This window comes from Cuculus canorus, chromosome 14, assembly GCF_017976375.1.
Source record: "Cuculus canorus isolate bCucCan1 chromosome 14, bCucCan1.pri, whole genome shotgun sequence".
In the NCBI taxonomy this organism is placed as follows: Eukaryota; Metazoa; Chordata; class Aves; order Cuculiformes; family Cuculidae; genus Cuculus; species Cuculus canorus.
Window position 1 is genome coordinate 13,268,457 of NC_071414.1, and position 20,264 is coordinate 13,288,720.

The window sequence follows — 20,264 nt, forward strand, 5'->3', positions numbered from 1 at the left end:
TTGAACTGAATATTCAGCTGGGTTCAAACCCAAATTTATATGCAAAAAAGCTATACATAGCAACCACATCATCCTAGAATCCATTAAAAATAACAAGAGGGATTGAAATGAGATTATTTCAAGAGCTCTCTTGCATTCAAACGAAAATAGATTTATTGCACTTTCAGAGAAGCTTTCCCAGGTAAGAGAGTTGCAGACAATAGCGTTGAGTCCTCCTGGTTCTTACTCTTGTCCACAAAGCAGAAGTGTGTGAATTTCCAAGCTAATTTCATACCTGAAAAACAACTTGCCATGCACGGATAGCCCACTACCCACTTCTGCGCCGAGACTGACTTTGCTTTGAGCACGATAACACACCAACACCGTCTGTTTTCTCAGCCTCCTTCCTCCAGCCCTCTCCTGGGATGCTTTCAAGGTCCCCATGAAGTTCAACTTAGCACTAAATGGAAGCAATGGAGAATACAGTAGCCTGTATAAACCAGACATTGTTAAGTGGCCACTACAATAAACACGTCTGCAAAAGCAAGGATAGCAGATTGAAAAGCTGACTTAAATCTCCAGAGGAGGTAAGGCCAGAGGTGTCAACATCATGCTGCAACAGGGTTGTTGACCACATCCTTAGCACCCACCCTAGCAAGGACGGCCATCCTTTCACGGGGCTCCAAAGAAACTTGGACTCACAGCATAAAAAGCAGCGTATTGCCTGAAGAGCAGACCACAGTGCCAAACTGCAGCTTGATATATCAGCCGCCACCCCTCTGGGAAGATTCAGGCTGCATTTTCATTTCAGGAGAGGTTTCTTTATTATTTCTCTCACTTAAAAAAATCCTATTTTCATTAAGAGCTTCTTTCCTGCTCTGGCAGTCCCAGCAAGAAAATGGAAAAGTGACCTGGAGACGTTAAGTTTCTTCTCTTAGCACTTGACGGTGGAAGCTACCTAATAAGAAAAAGAAACTTCCCCTTAACAACACATAAAATTGTTCTGGGTGATGTGTTGCGGAACTGTTTAATGGAACAGAACATGGGGGGAGGACAATTTTTACTTTCTCAGCAGGGAAAAACAATACCTTTTTAAGTCAGAGGCACGCACCTTGGGGCTGTGGCTGAATTTTTGAAGGGCAAGTCTTCAACCAAGACTTACCTTGCTGGTTCCCCTGCGGGGACCTCATATAGCAGTCCCAGAAGAGGCCTTGAAGCCATCATCTCCAAAGGCAAAGGCTCTGATTTGCCTCCTCTGAGAGAGTCTGCCTTCCTAGGGAGGATGTTCGTCTAACTGCAGGGCTACAAATAGAGACCAGGGTGAAGCAGTAGTGTGTTCTCCTGTGTTGGGGAAAATACGGCCTTTCAAGTCGCTCTTCAAAACAGAGCGTCTTCCTTTGGACCACAGAAGCATACACAGCTCCAGCTTAGGTTACTGGTGGAAGGTCTGTGCTCAGAGGCTGTGATTAGAGGCCAAATGAAACAGGATAAATTTGCAGTTGTTTTGAAAGAACATTGTACTCACTGTCACACACCCTTACGTGTTGGAAGTCCATTGATCCCAAAAGGTTCGAGCCACTAAACAGAAGTCACAGGAAACAAGGTGGCTTTCTTTGAAATCTTACATGCAGTTGCTTACAACTTCCAGCCCTAAAACTAAATGAGCTGAAGCTTGGCTCTCTGTAGAGAAAGATCTTACATTTGCACTATACCAAAAGAGCTCTCGGAGCTGAGAGTAATTACAGGACTCTGCACAGTGCAAAGGAAGAGTTAATCACTGTAAAGCACAGTGGGGTCTTTCCATGAAAGGCACAAAAGAAGTCAAGTCCCATTTTTTAATTACAGGCTCCACCTTTCAAAGTGTGGGGGGTTTTTTGTCTAAGAGAGAACTGAAATGAACTGAACATTAGCACAGCTCAGCTCTGTAATAGAACCTTACCTAAAATAAATTAACACATCTCTGACCTACTTTCCTAATTCACACCTTCTGGCCAAGCCAGAAATGGATCTTTGGTGGTGAAAACCAACCCAGATGACTACAGTTGACTATATAAGCCTTGGCTTCAACAATGTTAAGGGATCATTAATTTACTTTCATTTTGATAGTCCTTCTTCCAGGTTTAGAAGAAGCACAAGGCTTTTACTCCAGTATCCTGGAGTTTGTCCACTCCCCACGTGAGCTCAAAAGCATTTTATAAGAGCCTGAGACTTGTGTCTTCTGCCAACCCATTTTCCCTGCTGCATTGGCATAGAAGCATGCTGGGCAAATACACAAAAAACCCAACAAAAAAATAATGACCATGTTTGGATCTAACCTAGTTTGGGAATCCCTGGGATGCAGGGGAATTTGAACTGGCTACGCAGTTCCGCCTGTGTAAAAAAGCCCTGGCTTCTTTTTAAGCTTATTTATGTACAGATCAAACAAATAGACTTCCAAGTGCTTTCATTTAACTTTGATGCCAAACTTTGATGTCTTCACCATTTACAGTAATCATTTTTATGTGCATTTAATATTATTTTTTCAGTCCAAAACACTACACATAAAAAGACCAATTTCATTTGAAACATGCAGCATTTTTGCTATTGGAAAACTCTGCATTTTTAATTTGTTTCTTATCAGCCGAGTACTTCTGGGGCAAAGAGAATATCAAGTTTTTAACGCCTTTCAGTTGATTTAAATTAATATTCTATGTTTGTATTCAAAAGAGGTGGCTAATAGATGGGCACTGGCATTTTTTCACACTCCTTCTTCTGGCATGTACTAAATGCCAAGTAACTGTTCTTTCTCACATGTTTGGTGCTTTATTCCATGATGAGTACCCAAAAGATGATGTTCCCACACAGTTTAAACAGCTTGGATCACTACTCAGAAGCCCTGTGCCCGAGCTAGGGAGGAGAGGTACCCTGGTCTCTCAAGACTAAGACTTAGATGGTTTAGATGCAAATGTCTACTTCTGTGTGCTCGAAAGGCCCGTCCCCAGAAAACAACGAAGTAGGGGAGCATTTCTCTCCAGTTCTGTATTTCTGCCAAGGTTTTTTGCAAGAAAGTAGAAAGCCAGAGATAAGAGAGAAGCTTTTAATGGAAAGGGGCTTGAATGATTTCTATTGCATTTAATAACCACTTCATCACTGTCACTAGATGAAAGTACCGTACTGAATTCCATAGTTGACAACGGTGGTGAGCAAACGGTAGTCTTCAATTAGGAAGCTATATCCCTCTCCTTTTAAAACTGATGGAGGAGGACAGTATCTGAAGTTACCTTTTCACCGCTGCATGCTCCAGGTAATCTGGGTAGCTCAGGGGCTGGTAGCAACGCAGTACAAACACGATGGAGTTCAGTTTGTGTTTATCATTGTATTTATCAGAACTAAGGTCAGAGTGATGCCATGGTCACACTGCCCAGAAATCTTGCAAGATTCTGTTAAAAAGATGGTACTAGATGACTGCTAGGGAAGCTGGGAATCATTTCCAGTAGGTATCTGCTATCCAGAAACTGGCTGAGTTAACTCAGCACAATTTAAACACTCAGATTCACCCTAGAGAATCCACTAAACATAGAGATGAACCCTGGGCTTCCAAAACCAAAATAACTATTTAAGTTGGGATTCTGGTCGTGCCACTCTTGTTTAGATCACAACTAACCTTCAGCTCACTGAATCAAGAACATAACTTCAAGCAGGAAGAATTAGCACTCTGGTCTTGGCACACCCATGTACTGTACCAAACATTTTCTTTCTCTGTGTTTGCGTATATCCACTGTTATAGCCCTACACTTCCTGACTACCCTGAGAATTTAATGGGCACACAAACAGGTTTTTTTTATGTTCCAGAGCTGAAATTACTGGAGTCAGCCTGGAACAGCTGTGCAAATGAGTCCACAGAAGGTCGCCACCTGCTTACACGAAGTCCTCACTGAGACCATCATAAGGAAGAGAATTTTAGAAAAGCTCTGGAAGCATTAACTCTTCCATCACTTTGGTTAACAGGAAGCAGTTGAACAGCTCAGAGGGGAGTCAGCAGGGATGCAAGCTCTCAGACTTTGCCTGCTACAGCCAGCACAGTGCCAGGCAAGATCTACAATAAAGTCAGGAAAAGGAGGGAGTTCAGAGGAGGAACATAATTACATAGCAGAGCCCCACACAGCACAGACTGCTGCAGTATTAGCACTGTATTTTTACAGAAAGAATCCATTTATTCCATTATCCAAGAGGACAGAGGAGAAAGTTTTCCTCTCTAGGGCAGATGACAGAGGAGGAGAGCACCAAGAAGCAATCATTAGTAAAATAATTGGCTGCCTGCTTTGCACAGTTGCCACAAAATGTTTACGCTGTCTGTGCCATGAATGTGTTGGCTTGCCAAAGTCACAGCTGTGCCAAGGAACTGTCTACTGCTGGGGCTGCTGGGGCATTTCACCTTGCAGGTATGATGCACCCCTGGGCCACTGCCCCTATTCCCTTGCAATCCCGGGCACCGTATCAGGATGATGTATTGCTGGCCCCCTTCAGAAATCTAGAATTTTGGCCCCCATGATTGCTATCAGGAACAAATATCACATCTCAAACTTAATTTCAAGAAATGAAGATATTGCTGTCTTTAACAAAAAAAAAAAGAGTAATAGGTTGGAAGCTTCTGTGTCAGAGAACAAGAAAAAGACCTGTTGTTTTTTCCTGCTGTAGACAGAAAGAAATGTTAATGTCTTTACATTCAGCTACAATGACAGAGTTTATTGTACTGTGCTGGAGCAGGGCAGAATTGTCACTTCATGAAAGTATTTTTACTCACTTTTTCTTCCCTGATTTTCCAACTAAGCACACCTTGAAGAACGAAGGAAGAAAAGAACTCCTAAGAGACTCAAAAGATGATAACTGAGCACAAGCAGTCATTGCAAAAGTGTCATGAAGTCTCACTTATCAGAGAGAAATCATATTGAAGAAGGATAGGGTCTAAAAAGGAAAGACATGCACCACACAGTAACTTACTCATATACTTCAAGTGTAAAGAAAGCTTCTAAGAGCACAATCCTGAGAGATGCTGCAGGCTCGGTGCAAGTTACTGCTGCTCTTTGTTCCAGTCTCGTTGAGCATACTCGGCACACCGCAGTATTTACCTCTAATGGCTATCTGATCCACAAGCCAAATTGTTAAACGAATAAAATCCCTGTGTGCTAGATCAGGACATGAGAAGATGCCCTGTGTCACCAAGAGATTAAGATTATCAAGTGAATAAATCTTGCATGTAATAGATAAAACAAATACCCATTAAAAATATAAATCTCTCAATACTTGGAAGAGAAATACATTCCCAGCACAGACTCTGAAAGCCTTCAAAAAGACAGGCATATCCAGCAACAGAACAGATGGAGAAGAAGAACAATAGTTGCTTTGCAAGCATCCATCCATCACAAGAGCAGTGAGGATAGGCCCCCAAAAGAGATAGATAATAAAAGCAAAATAAAAATTGAGAGTATGCTTGAAACATCTAGGACTTGACAAGAACAGGTGGGAATCTTTGCTTTAAAATGTGACAGTTTAGAGGAAAAGCCAGACATTTCTAGATACTTGGATAACAGTTTAGTTGGTATTGCCTTGATCTCGGACGGGAATTTTCACCAACTTTTGCAGGTAAGAGAGATGTAACTGCACCAGACTTCTGGCCCTTATTTTTGACTCCAGTCAGCCCAAGGCAAATCCAACTTCCACATAATTTTGTCCCTACCCTTTGCTGACTTTGGAAATCACCTTCATCATTTAGGGGCAGAACAGTTCCAGCTGTTTCACACTCAAATTTCTCCAGGTATGTCTCAGGCAAGAAGATGCCATTTGTATTCCCTCATTCAGCTCCCTGCAACAACATTTCTACACTAACAAGGCCCCGGGCATGGTCAGGATGAGACTTAGCAAAAGTGTTATTTAAAAGAGGCTGCTACCCACGGGGACCTTGCGTGGCTTCCCCGATTCACGGGGACAGGGCAGACAAAACATAGCTAGCGCATATGCGTGGATATACTACTGTAATCTAGTTCTTCCGCTACTATAATACAAGTTCTAGTTTGAGCTTGATTGATCCCAGTAATTAAACCTTTCCAGCTTAAGGTTTGGTATTTCCAGCTAGTCTTTTTCTCTCGAGACGTGCTACAGGCTCCAGCTTGGGGCACCTGTGTCACAGCACTGACCATTGCGTATCCTTCAGCAACAACACTAACCCGAGTAAAACCCTGAGCCCAGTCCTGCTGGGAGGACCCTGGGACCAACTCAGGACTGCCTTTCCCTGTGTTTGCAGGCGAGTTCTTCTTCAAATGGTCCAACATTCAGACTCACTGGACTTTCAGGCCTAAAAGAATCAATGAAGGGCTTAAGCCAGTGGAGAGAACCAGAGCCATAAGCACTAGCTCAAACATAAGGCTAACTAAGATATGATACAGCACATGGACTAAAAGCATTTAGTTACTGGAAGGAGAACAACCACAAGGCAGATGTCCCACCTCCCATTCTGCACCACAGCGGGGTTCAGCTACACCCCCTTTCTGGTGAAAATGTCTCCCTTCTCTGATACTCAGCCCTTTTAAAGAATTTTCAGTATACCTTGCTACCTCCAGAGAGAGAGGGTAGCAGGATGAAGCTCATTATTAATGATTTAAGCAGCCCTTTCTGGGGGTTCCTGGGTCTGTGCCAGCTCTATCGTCAGAGTTTTAGCACACACACTGTGTGAGGGGAAGTAGGACTTCTGCACCCTCTCTCAAGCTGTTCCATTACACCCGATTTATAGCATGACACTACTTGTTCTGGCCCATAACCTTGAATGTGTAAACTACACAGGGGAAAATTTACTAACTACCAAGTTCCTCTTAATGCACTATTGGGAATTTTAAGTGGGGAAAAAAGAAGGCAAGGAATCAGGGGCATCTAGGAGAGCTGGTTTTGAACAGCAATGCTTTCACAGCCCAGTGTAGTGCACCTCACACTCCACTCTGTTTTCATTTAATTAAAGTTTTATTTTACATGGCCAGCATACGGTAAAGACCTATGTTTGTCTTGCTTTGAAGGAGATAATCAACAGGAGAGATGTAGACACATTTCACCGCTTATTACCTGCATACATTGATGGAGTTTGCCACAACAGCATGTACAAATGCCTTTACTCCACTCTTGGCTAGCCTAAGAGTTTGATTAACAACAAGCCAGAAAACTGTTTTGCAGCTTTTCTATTAGGAAAGAAAATTATCATCCACATAACAGAACAATTTTCTAGTGGTAAAAGAGTCCTCATTAGTGTATACAGAAAAGCAATGAGAGCTGAAACACAGATCCCACAGGTATTTACTGCAGTTCTGAGGAGCAACCTGAAAAGGATCTGGGGGTTCCACGAACATCAGGCTGAATGTGAGTCAACAACACGGTCTCCTCACTGTCACAGCAGACTGCATACTTGGCTCCATTAAAAGCATGGCCAGCAGAGCAAGGGAAGTTTAACTCCCTCTCAACAGTGCTGGTACCTGGAACATTTGAGTCTGGTTTTAGGTCCCCCACAGCCACAGAGATGAGGCAACAGGAGAGGATAAAGTGCAAGGGCTAGAGAACTAGATTTATGAGAGCCTGCAGCTGAACCTCCAAAAAGGTGATTAGCAGATTGATCTAACAGCAACAGGAGAGTTATGATTTGATCAAGTCAACCACCTCCCGGTAGCACCAGGCAATAGAGCAAAGGAGAACAACACAGTACTGCTTGGGAGGCCCAGGCCAGCCTTTGCAAGAAGCCTTCACAGGGAAGGTAGCGTAGCATTAGCGCAGGCTACCAGAGAGATGGCTGGATTTACAATATTGTTAGACAAACACACAGGTGACTTGATGCAGCACTGACAATGGTCCCAACTCCTAGCTAATTTAAAAGATATCACATGAATACAAATATCATTTAAGCCTTCATTTCATTATTTTTAGAGGAAAGAAAAGTGCATCTAGGTTAATATATGATGAAAATGATTTTACGATACAAAACGTGATAGCTGTACTACCGTGCAATGCAAAGAAGTAGCACCCGCAGATGCAATAGTTATTCAGATGTTCTTGCCCCACATTTTGTCTTTAGTTTCAAGACTCCTCTGTTGAGTATTAGATAGGCTTTCAGATTATTTTCTTCAGCTAATACTCTGAGGTGAATGCCTAATTTGTGCAATGTAAAGTTGCACTCTCCTTGGCTTGTTCTCTTCAATGGCAGCCTGCCCTCTGTATTAGCGTACAACTTCCTTGAAAGAAGAAGAGAGTGTTGATGTTATAGAGCAAATACAAAATTAGCTCTGCATTTGCTGACTACTCCCCAAGAGATATCTTGTTCCTTACCTCACTTAAGTACTCAAAAGTCAGTTCCTGAAACTTTCCCCTCCTTTCAAGTTATTTCCCCTAGGTATGGCTGCAGCAAACAGTGACTTGCGTGATTATTATTGCTACTACAGTTTCCTATTTTGTTTAATTACTAATTATTTCAAATTACATGGTTGAAGTGCAGCTGGAGAGATGACATTCATCAATAAGGGCTTGTTCTTTCAAAGGCTAGAAATGGGGGCATTTTCAGCAGGACTATAGCTCATATTGTGAAGAATGTCACCTTTGTTTCTATGGTTCATTGAGGATTTAGTTGTAACCTTATTTCTATTTAAAGGACAATTCTACTTGTAAATGACTTTCCAGCATCCCAGCAGTGGATTTTCATAGGGAAAAGCAGAAAGCAAACAGTGATTCCTACTGTTCCTTCACTCCAGTGTCTGAAGGATTTCCCAAGTGACTCAGGGGTGGCAGTAGTTACACAACTCCCATTTGTGCAAAGAGGGGTAAATCAAAAGATTTATGCTGTGTGCCAGGTACAGCACTGAAGCACTGGGCATAACACACCCGTGCCCACGTACCACCTGAGCCCTAAAGCAGTCCACCTCACAATGGCAATTTCCAGTACAGACCTGACCAGAACCAGAGGTCCCTAATTGTCCAGTTGTTGTGTATCACACTTACATTTACCTTAAAGAGGCCGATGATCACTTTGTAACTATATTCACGCATCTTTCCTTACTCTACCTCCAATGAACTACCTGCTCGGTAAGTGCTCAGTTTTAAAAAGGAAAAAAACCAAAACCACATTCAAAAAGACATCACGCGGTCTGACAAAAGCACTTTAACTTTCTCACTGGATACTTTTAAATTATTATGAACAATCCCAACAGCAAGTTTTTAAGTTTGCCTCGACTAAATCTCACATTGCTGAGCACAGCTCACAGTTCTGCTCTCTTCAGATTTCCCTGAAGCCTTACTACACCTTCACGCATACTTGCTCCTTTCCCAGTTTCTGTAACATCAGCACAAACACACACAAATAGTGAGTTTACAGTGCCCCCAGACATTACCAATAAAATTAGCATCGAGTACAGGCCTAGGCGCCTCTCCCCCTCCCTTCTGGTAATGACTTCTTTAAGAATGTTGTTCTATTGGAGGTCACAGTAATAAATATCATCTTTTGCTAAAGACTTGTTGCAGTTAGCAAAGAAATTTCTGTCTGAATCCATATCAAATATAACTAAAATGTAGTTGTACTAATTACCAAGAATGCACAGTACAATCTGATTCCACAGATTTTATTTATATTTAGAACTTGATAGTATAAAGCTTCATCACTAGATCTTACTGAATTTTTAAAGGGATCAGGCAGGTTCCCATACCAGTAATCTGATGCATCTGTCACAGAAACCACTTCAGACACTCTTACCATCCCACCAGTGAAAGGCAGGGATCAAACCAGTTGAAGACCCTCTTCTCAACCCTACCTACCATCACTGTACTGTTGCAGACACTGCTGCTTAGTGCTTTCTTAGCCAACACCATAGGCATCTACTACGGGTAACATATCTTTAAGAAGGCAGAAAAGGGTACTAAGGAATAAGAGGAATCACAGAATCACAGGGTTGGAAAAGATCTCCTGGATCATCAAGTCCAACCATTCCTATCAAGCACTAAACCATGCCCAAGTATCTCATCCACCCATCTTTTAAATACCTCCAGGGATGATGACTCCCCCCCTCCCTGGGCAGCCTGTTCCTGCGCCAAATGACCCTTTCTGTGAAAAATTCTTTCCTGATGTCCAGCCTGACCCTCCGTTGGCACAGCTTGAGGCCATTCCCCCTTGTCCTGTCGCCTGTCACTTGGGAGAAGAGGCCAGCACTCTCCTCTCTACCACCTCCTTTCAGGTAGTTGTAAAGAGCAATGAGGTCTCCCCTCAGCCTCCTCTTCTGAAGACTAAACAACCCCAGTTCCGTCAGCTGCTCCTCATAAGACTTGTTCTCCAGCCCCTTCCCGAGCTTCATTGCTCTTCTCTGGACACGCTCCAGAGCCTCAACATCCTTCTTGTAGCGAGGGGCCCTGAACTGAACACAGGATTTGAGGTGCAGTCTCACCAGTGCCGAGTACAGAGGGAGAATAACCTCCCTGGACCTGCTGGTCACACCGTTTCTGATACAAGCCAAGATGCCATTGGCCTTCTTGGCCGCCTGGGCACACTGCTGGCTCATGTTCAGTCGCTATCAACCAACACCCCCAGGTCCTTCTCCTCCGTGCATCTTTCCAGCCACTCTTCCCCCAGTCTGTAGCACCGTATAGGGTTATTGTGCCCCAAGTGCAGGACCCGGCATTTGGCCTTGTTAAACCTCATGCCATTGGTCTCAGCCCAGCGGTCCAACCTGTTCAGACCCCTTTGAAGAGCCTCCCTACCCTCCAGCAGATCGACACTTCCACCCAGCTTAGTGTCATCCGCAAACTTACTTAGGATGCATTCGATTCCCTCATCCAGGTCATTGATAAAGACATGTCAGAAAAGAGTCTTCCCACTTATTGTTTTAAGAAAGAAAACAAGAATGAGAAGCAACAATCTTGCTTTTTGACTGACTGAAAAATTTCAAAAGCCCAGGCCTGTTTGTTTAAAGGAGCATCAGGGCCACCTGCTGCATCATAAAGAAGCGGGAAAAGACATCGGTCACATTCTCATTTCTCTTCCCATCTGCAGATTTGTAACTAAAGCAGAGATATCTATAAGTATTGAACATCGTCCAGAGGTTCAAGAGGGATCTGAAGGGAATTGTACAGCACGCTGGAGAAGCCAGTACTGGAATAAAATACTTGGAAGATTGGTTTTACATGCTTAGATTGCAAGTGCTTAATAAGCTTGGATTATTTTGTGATTCCTTAGTCCTCTCCCAGATCACTGACCCTCAAAAAGATTAAGTCATTCAAGTCTGCTACAACTTGTAAGATATTTCAGATGACAAAACAGTTTAACGGCAGCTGGCAGAGCAAAGCACAGCTGTTTATCATAGCACATAGCACACCAGAAACAGTTCTTCAAACACACATCAGGGACTACGGAGACAGAGTTTTATCAGGAACATACTTTCAGATACATGTTACTAAATCATGGCTTTAAAGCAAGTAATGTATCTGTAAGTGCACAGCAGAAAAACAGACTGCAAATAAGCCGTCATTAATGGTACTGAACCATGCATGTACCTCTTGTGTAACTTCACAATCCCCTAATACTCCTGAAGATCACAAGACCCTTTCTTTGGCAGCCAAAAGAAACAGCTGTATGTTACCTTGATTAAGACAATAAAGATAATTTCTTTCCTTATAGGAACTGTTCCTTTACCATCATTCAAGTACAGATCGAAGTAAATACATGTGAGAAAGTCTACAACTCCTTGGTGTGGCAAAAAGACCCAAGCGAGGCAAGCAATCTGTCTCCCATTCTGATGCTCGCAGAATGGAAAAGAAAGGCCTAAGTATCAGACATTTGCATAAACAAGCAACAACTTATTCTTTTTCAGCTCGTGATCTCTGGCCATCTGAGCTGAAAGCTTGACTGGATGAAATGAGATTCCCCCTACCAATCTCAGTCTTTTTCTCTTTAAAGTAACAACAAAAATGGGATTGTTTTCAGAGAACTGAAAGCCTGATTTGTTTACGCAACAGGCCATTCCACATTAAATCCATTGCACATTTTACTTGCCTCAACATTACAAAAGCAATTTGTTTCCAGACAGTGGAGATTTAGTTCACTTTTCACCAAGACAAGCTTTTCTCCATATTGTGCCTGTAACCCATACCAAGTTTCAGGAACAGCCTGAACTCCATGGACATATCAGACTACTAATGCCATGGTCAGAATCAAGAACAGGTTTCAACGCAGTGTAAATTTTTCCTACTACTTCCCCCTCTGACAAACCAAACATTGCCACCTACTGACTCTCTCAAAACCTGAACTCTAAACGATCTCTTTATTCCTCACTCCCAGACACAACGTCCAAGATGCGCAATAGAGGGTATGAAGAAAGAGCATTATGGCCTAGATAAACCATAAATGGATGCCTGATAATCTCAACTATTATTGTTGCTTGTTTTGTTCCACTGTTGTAGCTACTTTAAGGATGTCAAATTTTAGTCATTTTACTCCAAGTCTTGATCTTGCCATGTAATTGTCAAGCACATATTTTTACAATAACAGACCCAACCATACATAACAAAGAGGCAGCTGCATGAATCTGAGGACAACACAGTTCCTTACAAGCTATATAACAGCACCACATGTTCTAAATGTTATAGTACCGGGTACAGCTTGAAGTCTGTGGTCCAAATAGCTCATAAAAAGCGACATCTGTTGCTGCTTTTCCAAGATTTTTCCACACCTATGGCTTGACAAATGAGTAAAAAGCCTATGATCATTCTTGCATCATTCAGCTCCAACAACAGCAGAGGAATAACTAAAACATGATTTTAATTATTCTTTTATATAAGTACATTGCCGTACAAGAAATACCTATACAGTCACAAAACTTTGTCACAGTGTATTAACAAGGGTTCTACTTCGCAGATGCTGCACATATTCTTTTGCTTGGTCAAAACCAGTCCTTGGTGGCTCTGGAGGAGGAGGAGGACCTTCCACCAACTTCACAAAGTAATGGCACCTGGAGAGTTTCATGATTCCAAACATGCCTTTGCCATGGTAACGAATCCGCTTCACATAGCGGCCTCTGCCAGTCATTGACTCAGCTGAAGGAAAAGGGCAGGGAGAGAGAAGACTATTCAGTCAAGAATAAACTACCACACATCTGCAAGTGAAACACTGTCTTGCCAGTATATTTTTCATGACTACATATGAAAAGTTAATTCCACTGATGATTCTCTCCTCCATCGTTCTTGGATTACATTTAGCAGATTACTGCTGTAGAAGAACCCATGACTTGAATTAACGCTCTGCAGGAGCACCTAACAGGTGAATTTAGAAAGCATGCACACAAAGATAAATATGGAGTAAAGAACAAATCCAGAGGAAGCTATGCTGGACACTTATTAGATTATATAGCTCTTCTGAAGGCTGTATTAATTCCACTTTTCAGTACTTTGTCTCATGAATTCCTGTAGCAGTCTTACAGACTTCCCTCCTTCCTCCCTTTATTGCATTCATCATAGGTATTTTCATTATTTACACTATCCTGCACTAGCATATAAACCCTCTTATGGCAGAGGCCTGGAAGGCTCCGAAGAATTCTAATCAGGCCTGCTCTACAATCCAGGTTACTTTACAGTTACAAGGTCAGCTTAGTAACATTTATACCATATGTGGCAACACAGGAATTCTTTTCTCTGGGCCTAAAGACACCTACAAGTAAACATTTCTCTAACATTTTTCTAGGCACGAAAGTGCTGCAGTTCCTACAAAGCTTATTTTGTAATCACCTATAACAGAGCCTTTTTATTACGAAGTCTACTGTCAATAATTATTTACTTTTATACTGTTTCTAATAGAAGTTTAGACTCCAATCCTGTAAAGCTAGCACTATCAGCTACAGACAAAGCTTCCAGCATCTGTGTTTGATGGCAGCATTAAAAAGTAATAACAGTTCACTTCTTGTTGTCTAGTCTTTTGTCACCAGGTCAAGCATCTTCCTCTTCAGAACTTTGTTTTCACATACAGAGCAGAAATTCCACTCTCAGATGAATGCATCTTAAAAACAGTGCATCTAGTAGATGCCAGAGAATTCCAGTCACACTCCAACTATAACAAACTGGTGGCTGAAGGCTCAACAACTACACTAACTACAGTCGTGCTCCAAGTGGAAAGCATGTGCCTTTAAGTTTACTAGAAATCATATTCTATTCCTTCCTGCAGATTTGAAGCAACAAAATCTTATTAAGGATAAGACTTTTTCATAGGGTAGGACAATGTTTTTATGCACTAAAATAAGAAAAAAAATGTACCTATATGCAAATTTGATTTGAATTCCACATTGTGATTTCTTACTGCTATTTCCTGCGCTTCTAACAGAACCTGTAACAAAAGGAAAAGAAATGGAAATACTGACCAGGAATTTAAGCAATGCTGTTTCTTATCTCTAGATAACATGGAAGAAATTGCAAGTTACGTCAGTTACAGAAAAAGTATTCTACAGAGATCTAAACTGTTAAAAGTATGTTCTTCGCATACAGTTCGAAAAAGCTTCATCAGGATAACTTTATTACATTTTGGGGATGAAAGCTTGTGAAAAAGATGGTTGCCATCAGCATCCGTCAGCCTTACGTCCTTGGAGCATTGTCTAATTAGACAACAGACTAGAAACAAATTCCAAGGTGGGCAAAATGAACTTAGGCCATTCGATATTCTCACATAACACAGGATACCTCCTTGTCATTATTATGCCAGAAATCAATGCTCTGGCCAAGAAAATGCATAATTTGAGACTCATAAAAACTACAGTGAATGAAAAGCCTTCATGCCTTGACAAAAGTCAGTCCTTTCCCTGATGGTATCCTTCATCTCTCACAATTTTAAGAACCAAAGCACATTGATGCAACAACCATTAGTGACAAGAATTCTGCATTTTTTACCATTAACTTAACACCAAGCACTGTTGAGAGAAGGTATCCAGGTGTAATTTACTATCACTATAAACTAAAACCACCAGCATGAGTGACCTTTGCGTATTCATAAGTCACAATATTACATGACTGCTACAAAAATATGTTTGAATGTGCTCCCAACGTGCTTAATAGAACCAGAGAAAAACAGAGAGTAGAAACATCTCCAAACATCTGGTGATAGGTAATGGTTTTAAAGTTTTCTTAAAACTAGGAGCATTAAGGAATACTACATACCTCTTTGATCACCTTTGCTCCCTTTTTATCATTAAATTCCAGCTGAGCAAGAGCCTGATCAATGGACATTCCTTTTATCTGCAATCAAAGCATTAAAGTTAACTTCTGCAATTAAAAATACTTCTCTTCCCTTATTCAGAAGACTATTTTGCCATTATAAAAAGCAAATCAAAAGATTTTAATGTCCTTAATTACCATTTCTTCAATGTAGTATCTTACATACAGAACTTCTGAGCTAAATATTGAATAAATCTTGATAAAACATTCAATTATTTTTTCTTCAAACCAGCCCATTACTATCCTTCAAAGTTCCCCTCACCATCTACTACTAGGCAAAAATCAACATGAAAATTCTTCCATAGTGCATAATCTGCCTATGATCCTGAGTACACATTTGAGACCGTGCTAGGACAAAGCAGCTAAAGCAACCCACAAAAAAGCGTTCGCTTGCACAGATACATGTGCTTCCCCAGGATTCTATTACGAGGATGCCGATTAGACTGTGATTGAACTAGGCTGTTACGGCAAACAGTGCAATTAAATTTTGCATTCCAACAAATACAGTAAAAAATACCTTTCGCTTACCAGTTTTGCCAGATACCACATCTTATCTTTGCTATATTTTATTTCCCTCCGACAGTGATATATCTCCTAGGTGCGAAAAAAAGTTAGAGGATCAGTAATTCTGCTGTGAAAACAAGAATGCAGCACATCTGCCTGCCCCACAGCCTATATACTTATGAGGAATAAAATGACTCTCCCTACTATTCCATGAACATACCAAATCAAACACAGCTTTGACATTTGAAACTGAAAGGATTATATAAAATGTAGCTAGCACACAGAAAATTTTAATACAGCGTGCACTGTATTGTACCTGAATCAAACAGGCACCACTAGTTCCACCACTCAAGGAAAGTTATATTTACATCTTTGTGCACAGAAGCAACAACACAATCGGGTTCTTCTCTGGTTATTTACTATTAGTACAAATGGAACAAGTGTATAATGATATATTCTTGGTAACTTCTACCTCATTGTAGTTCAGAGACTTCTACAAATAGAGAATAGCATCTTTGCAGTTTGCATCACACATTAGGTAGGTGATAAGCTACAAGCAACTTGAAGCTCCAATACAATTTAGAAACAGAAAACATTCAAAGCAATGTTAACTTTTACAACATCAAGATGCCAAACTGACTAAAATCTTAAATAACAAATGACTAAGCTGTCAGAAAAGTGCCCTGTGGAGTCACCTAGAAACAGTGACAATCCATTCGGAAATTGCAAAACGTAAATAAGGAAATTCACAGGTGTATGCCTACAGCTGGTCTGCGAGGTTCTCCCGGCAGCTGCGGAGGGTAAACAATCCAGTTCTTTTTCTCCCACTTCCCAAATCTCTGCAGAGCTGTGCTTGTGTGGATACACGACAGCGGGAAAAGGCTACTGGACACTAGCCACCTGCAAGACAAGACCACAGTTTTTGCTGCTGAACACAAGAGTTCTTTGCTCTTGCCCCATTTACCTAGAAAATTGTGAACTTACCTGTCTTGACAAAGAGAACTAACACACTTGACCACTCACAAAACAAGCCTGTTCAAGTTCTCTATAGCTTATGTTGAAGTGGCTTTTTAATTCAATGAGAAGCCTCAGGTTTCCTAAAGGAAACCATGAACTAACTCACATTTGCATAGCGTGAGGTTCCACATTGTGTGACCGGACACTTACAGTCCCAATTGCCTCTTTGTTCTTACGTGGGGCTTGTACTCACACAAACAATTTCTCTCTTTTCCAAGACTAGCCAATACTAACTTAACTCTTACCAACAAGACTTAGCAGTTAAAGCTTCTAGTTTTTCATGGGACTGAGTACCAAAAAAATATTCTAAGTCCACAAGCATTCATCCCTTCTGATATTTGAAATGAAAAATATTCTAAACTCCTTTTGAAATGCAGTCAGGTCAATATAAGAGAGCTGACAGCAAACAACTGTAGTTTTCAGTCAGTTCACTCACCTCAGATTCAGAAAAAACAAGCTACATTTTGCCCCCTGCTGACTGATAGTTACAAGAAACAGATGAGGTTTCAAGACCAGATATTACTAAAGCGTGAACAGCTTCGTGTGGGTAGCCAAACTGTGCAAAGCATTTAAAAATGACTGGCAAACACAAACAACTGGTTTTAAAAGGGCATTGTACATCTTGAAGTTTTCACATCCTATCATATCGCAGGGGCAGTATAATATACAAATGTAATTGTCGTTGATTTCTTTTCAGATGTTTACCAAACTGGATTTACTTAATACTTAAAGATTTTACTCATTAAGGCAGCAATTTATCATCACCAAACATATTGTCAATTAATATAGGAAAATACTTGGCAAGGAAGGTCAGAGAAGGTCAAGGAAGGTATAACAGACAAGCAAAATTTTGGGAAGAGAAATACCAGAAACACTGTAACCTGCCAAAATGTACCTAACTGCAAATCTGAAAGCTACTTGGTTCCCAGCTAGTGAATGAAGCCACCTCAATGGAAGGGCACACACAGTGTGATAAGCACCAACACCTGGCATGCACTGCGAATAGGCAGTGGGGTCTGGGAGCACCAGGCAGAATCAGAGACCAAGGGACTAGGGATTTTGGGGAAAACAGAGCACCTTTCTTATATCCCAATCTCCATGTAATAAGAAAGATGGAGGCATGGAGCAACCTGTTTCCCACAGCCAGCCCCCAGCAGGCCGAGCCCGCCCCAGTTCAGACCAGGGCCAGACTCACCTCTCAGGCTGCACCCAGCCCAGGACACTGCGCACCCAGGCACCACCTGCAAGACAGGAACACAGTGAGCAAGGGAAAAGTAAGCACGAACCCCCAAGCTGATACCAAAAATGCTCACAAATAAACTCTCTAAAGTAAGCATCGTTTATCAGGCCTGCACAACACCAGGGAGTGATCTCTATCAATCATGTGCAGCAAGACAGGAGCTGGGTGTAGAATATATTTCCCACTTACATGTATATGCATAAATTTTCCCAGAAATCTTATGCAAGTTCTGTTACTTTCCAAGGACTAATTTTAATGTTATTATGAATATTAAATCCCTTGAGGTATGGTGACTCAACCAGCTCCCTGGGCAGCTGTTCCAGTGCCCAATAACCCTTTTAGTGAAGGAATTTTTCCTAATATCTAATCTGAACCTGCCCTGACGCAACTTGAGACCATTTCCTCTTGTCAAGGCTGAACTTCACAAGAGTTAAATCTCTCAATAATCTGGAGTTTTGAAGCCAGCTCTCTGCCTGACCTTGTATTTGAGACAGGGAGAGGCTGCAACCAGAGCTGATTACAAACGAAACACCTGTTCCACACAGATTATTGTGTTCAGCCTGGAGAAGAAAAGGCTCTGAGGAGACCTTATAGCGACCTTTGAATACCTGAACAGGACTACAAGAATACTGGGGAGGGACTTCTCATAAAGTAGTGATAGCAGTAGGGGGAATAGCTATAAATTGGAGAGGATTTAGACTAGACATGAGAAGGAATTTCTTCACTATGAGAGTGGTGAAGCACCAGAACAAGTTGCCCAGGGAAGTGGTGGCTGCCCCATCCCTGGAGGTGTACAAGGCCAGGTTGGATGGGGCCTTCGGCAGCCTGATCCAGCGTGAGGTGTCCCTGCCCATCACAGGGGGCTTGCACCGGATGGGATTTAAGGTCCCTTCCAATTCAAACCATCCTACGATTCTATGAACGCAAGGCACTTTCACCTCCAAAGAACGAACAGCGTGGAAAAAACACTTTGAACGAAAATGTGCTATCAGAGAAACGTTCTGCCTTTCAAAAAAATACCATTACTTAGATAAAACCGAACTCTGCTTTACCTTAAACTAAAAATTTCCCACTTTTTGTAATATCAACTTCTTGTACCACTCCCAACGCCCCCCCACCCCGCGCGACTCCGCGCTCTCAGACAGACATTCCGCTTAACGTTCAAAATACACCATTGCTGAGACTAAACTTAGCTCTAACTTTAGCCTAAATCCAAAGTACCCCGCTTTCTGCCACAGCAACTGCTTCTCGCCTCGAAAATACCGGCCTTACCCGCGCCGAGGCCCCAGCGCGCCGCCATCGCCCCGCCGCGCTTTACGGCAGTCGCTCTGGGTCGCTCTTGTTCGCGATGTTTCGCGACGGCGCGCGCGGCGCTTGGCGGCAGCGCGGGAAGCAGGGAGGGATGGCGATGGCGACGGCGAGGGCGCTGCCCGCCTCGCCCAACTGGTACTGCAGCCGCTGCAGCGACGCCAGCAGCGACGGCCGCTTCTTCGGCTTCGCGGCCAGGAGCCGCGTCTGCTTGCTGGACGTGAGCGCCGCTGCGCCCGCCTTCCGCGGTACTGGCCGGGGGCACGAGGGGGGAGCGGGGACACGAGGGGATGGCGGGAATGGGAGCTCGGGGGCGTCGGGAGCCTGAGGTGGGGGGAACACGGGGTAAGGGAACGGGGGACCTGGGATGGGAGGCCTAGGAAAGAGAGGGGAGACCTGGGGTGGGAGGGAGGCGGTGGGAGCCCTGGGAAGGGGATTCGGAGTGGGAGGGAGGTGGCGGGAGCTCTAGGAAGGGAATAGGGGACTCGGGGTGGGAGGGAGGCGGGGAAGGGAACGAGGGACTCAGGGCGGGGGGGCACTGAGGCTCGGAGGCGGCGGGAGAGGGGCGGGAGACTGGGGGTGAGGGGCAGAGGCCCTGGCGGGAGCCCCGGGAAGGGAAAGGGGGACTCGGGGAAAGGGGTTGCAGGGAGGGAACGGGAGGCAGGGGAAGCCCCTGAGGGAGGACCGAGAGGTGGTGGGAATTCCGAGGGGGTTTAGCACTTGGAGGCGGTGGGAGCCTCGGAGTGGGGGGAAGAGGGGAGACCCGCGGGAGGAGGGGAAGCAGGGAGTGGCGGGAGCCCCGAGGGAGGGGCACTGGGAGGCGAGGCGGGGGGAGCCTCGGAGTGAGGTGGGGTGAGGCGGTGACGGGAGTCGCTGGAGGGGGTGGCACTCGGTGGCGGCAGGAGCCCCAGGGGGGTGTTGCGGAGCAGGAATGGAGGCATGGGGAGCCCTAGGGGGAGGACCGGGAGATGGTGGG

General features: G+C 43.3%; 2 protein-coding genes across 5 annotated transcripts in view; one reads left to right on the top strand and one right to left on the bottom strand.

Annotated features, from left to right (window-relative positions):
- GEMIN5 (gem nuclear organelle associated protein 5) overlaps positions 1-20,264 on the top strand; it is a 51,635-nt gene that overhangs the window by 13,791 nt on the left and 17,580 nt on the right. For 2 of the 3 annotated variants that reach the window (XM_054079333.1, XM_054079331.1), the window contains exon 1: positions 19,314-19,536. In XM_054079333.1, the coding sequence (XP_053935308.1) occupies positions 19,329-19,536 (208 nt within the window). In that variant the 5' untranslated portion in view covers positions 19,314-19,328. Of the gene's footprint in view, positions 1-19,313; positions 19,537-20,264 lie in introns of those variants that run through there. The other variant, XM_054079332.1, reaches the window with a different exon arrangement.
- Positions 6,765-19,334, bottom strand: MRPL22 (mitochondrial ribosomal protein L22). Of its 2 annotated transcripts, XM_009565230.2 has the most exons (7): positions 19,253-19,334; positions 17,936-17,981; positions 16,488-16,623; positions 15,748-15,813; positions 15,163-15,240; positions 14,269-14,338; positions 6,779-13,059 (listed from the first exon to the last, which is right to left on the bottom strand). In XM_009565230.2, exons 1-7 carry the CDS (start codon positions 19,278-19,280, stop codon positions 12,848-12,850), a joined length of 636 nt encoding a protein of 211 aa, XP_009563525.1. In that variant the 5' UTR covers positions 19,281-19,334; the 3' UTR covers positions 6,779-12,847. The 2 variants fall into 2 exon arrangements, with proteins under 2 accessions (XP_053935312.1, XP_009563525.1); XM_054079337.1 differs by lacking the exons at positions 17,936-17,981; positions 19,253-19,334 and having other exon boundaries at positions 6,765-13,059; positions 16,474-16,565.

Coding starts and splice junctions, on each gene's coding strand:
- MRPL22 (XM_009565230.2), bottom strand. CDS start 19,280: ATGGCGGCGCGCTGGGGCCTCGGCGCGG. Junction 17,982..19,252: donor GCGCTGGGGCCTCGGCGCGG/GTAAGGCCGGTA, acceptor CCTGTCTTGCAG/GTGGTGCCTGGGTGCGCAGT. Junction 15,814..16,487: donor GAGAACCTCGCAGACCAGCT/GTAGGCATACAC, acceptor TTTCGCACCTAG/GAGATATATCACTGTCGGAG.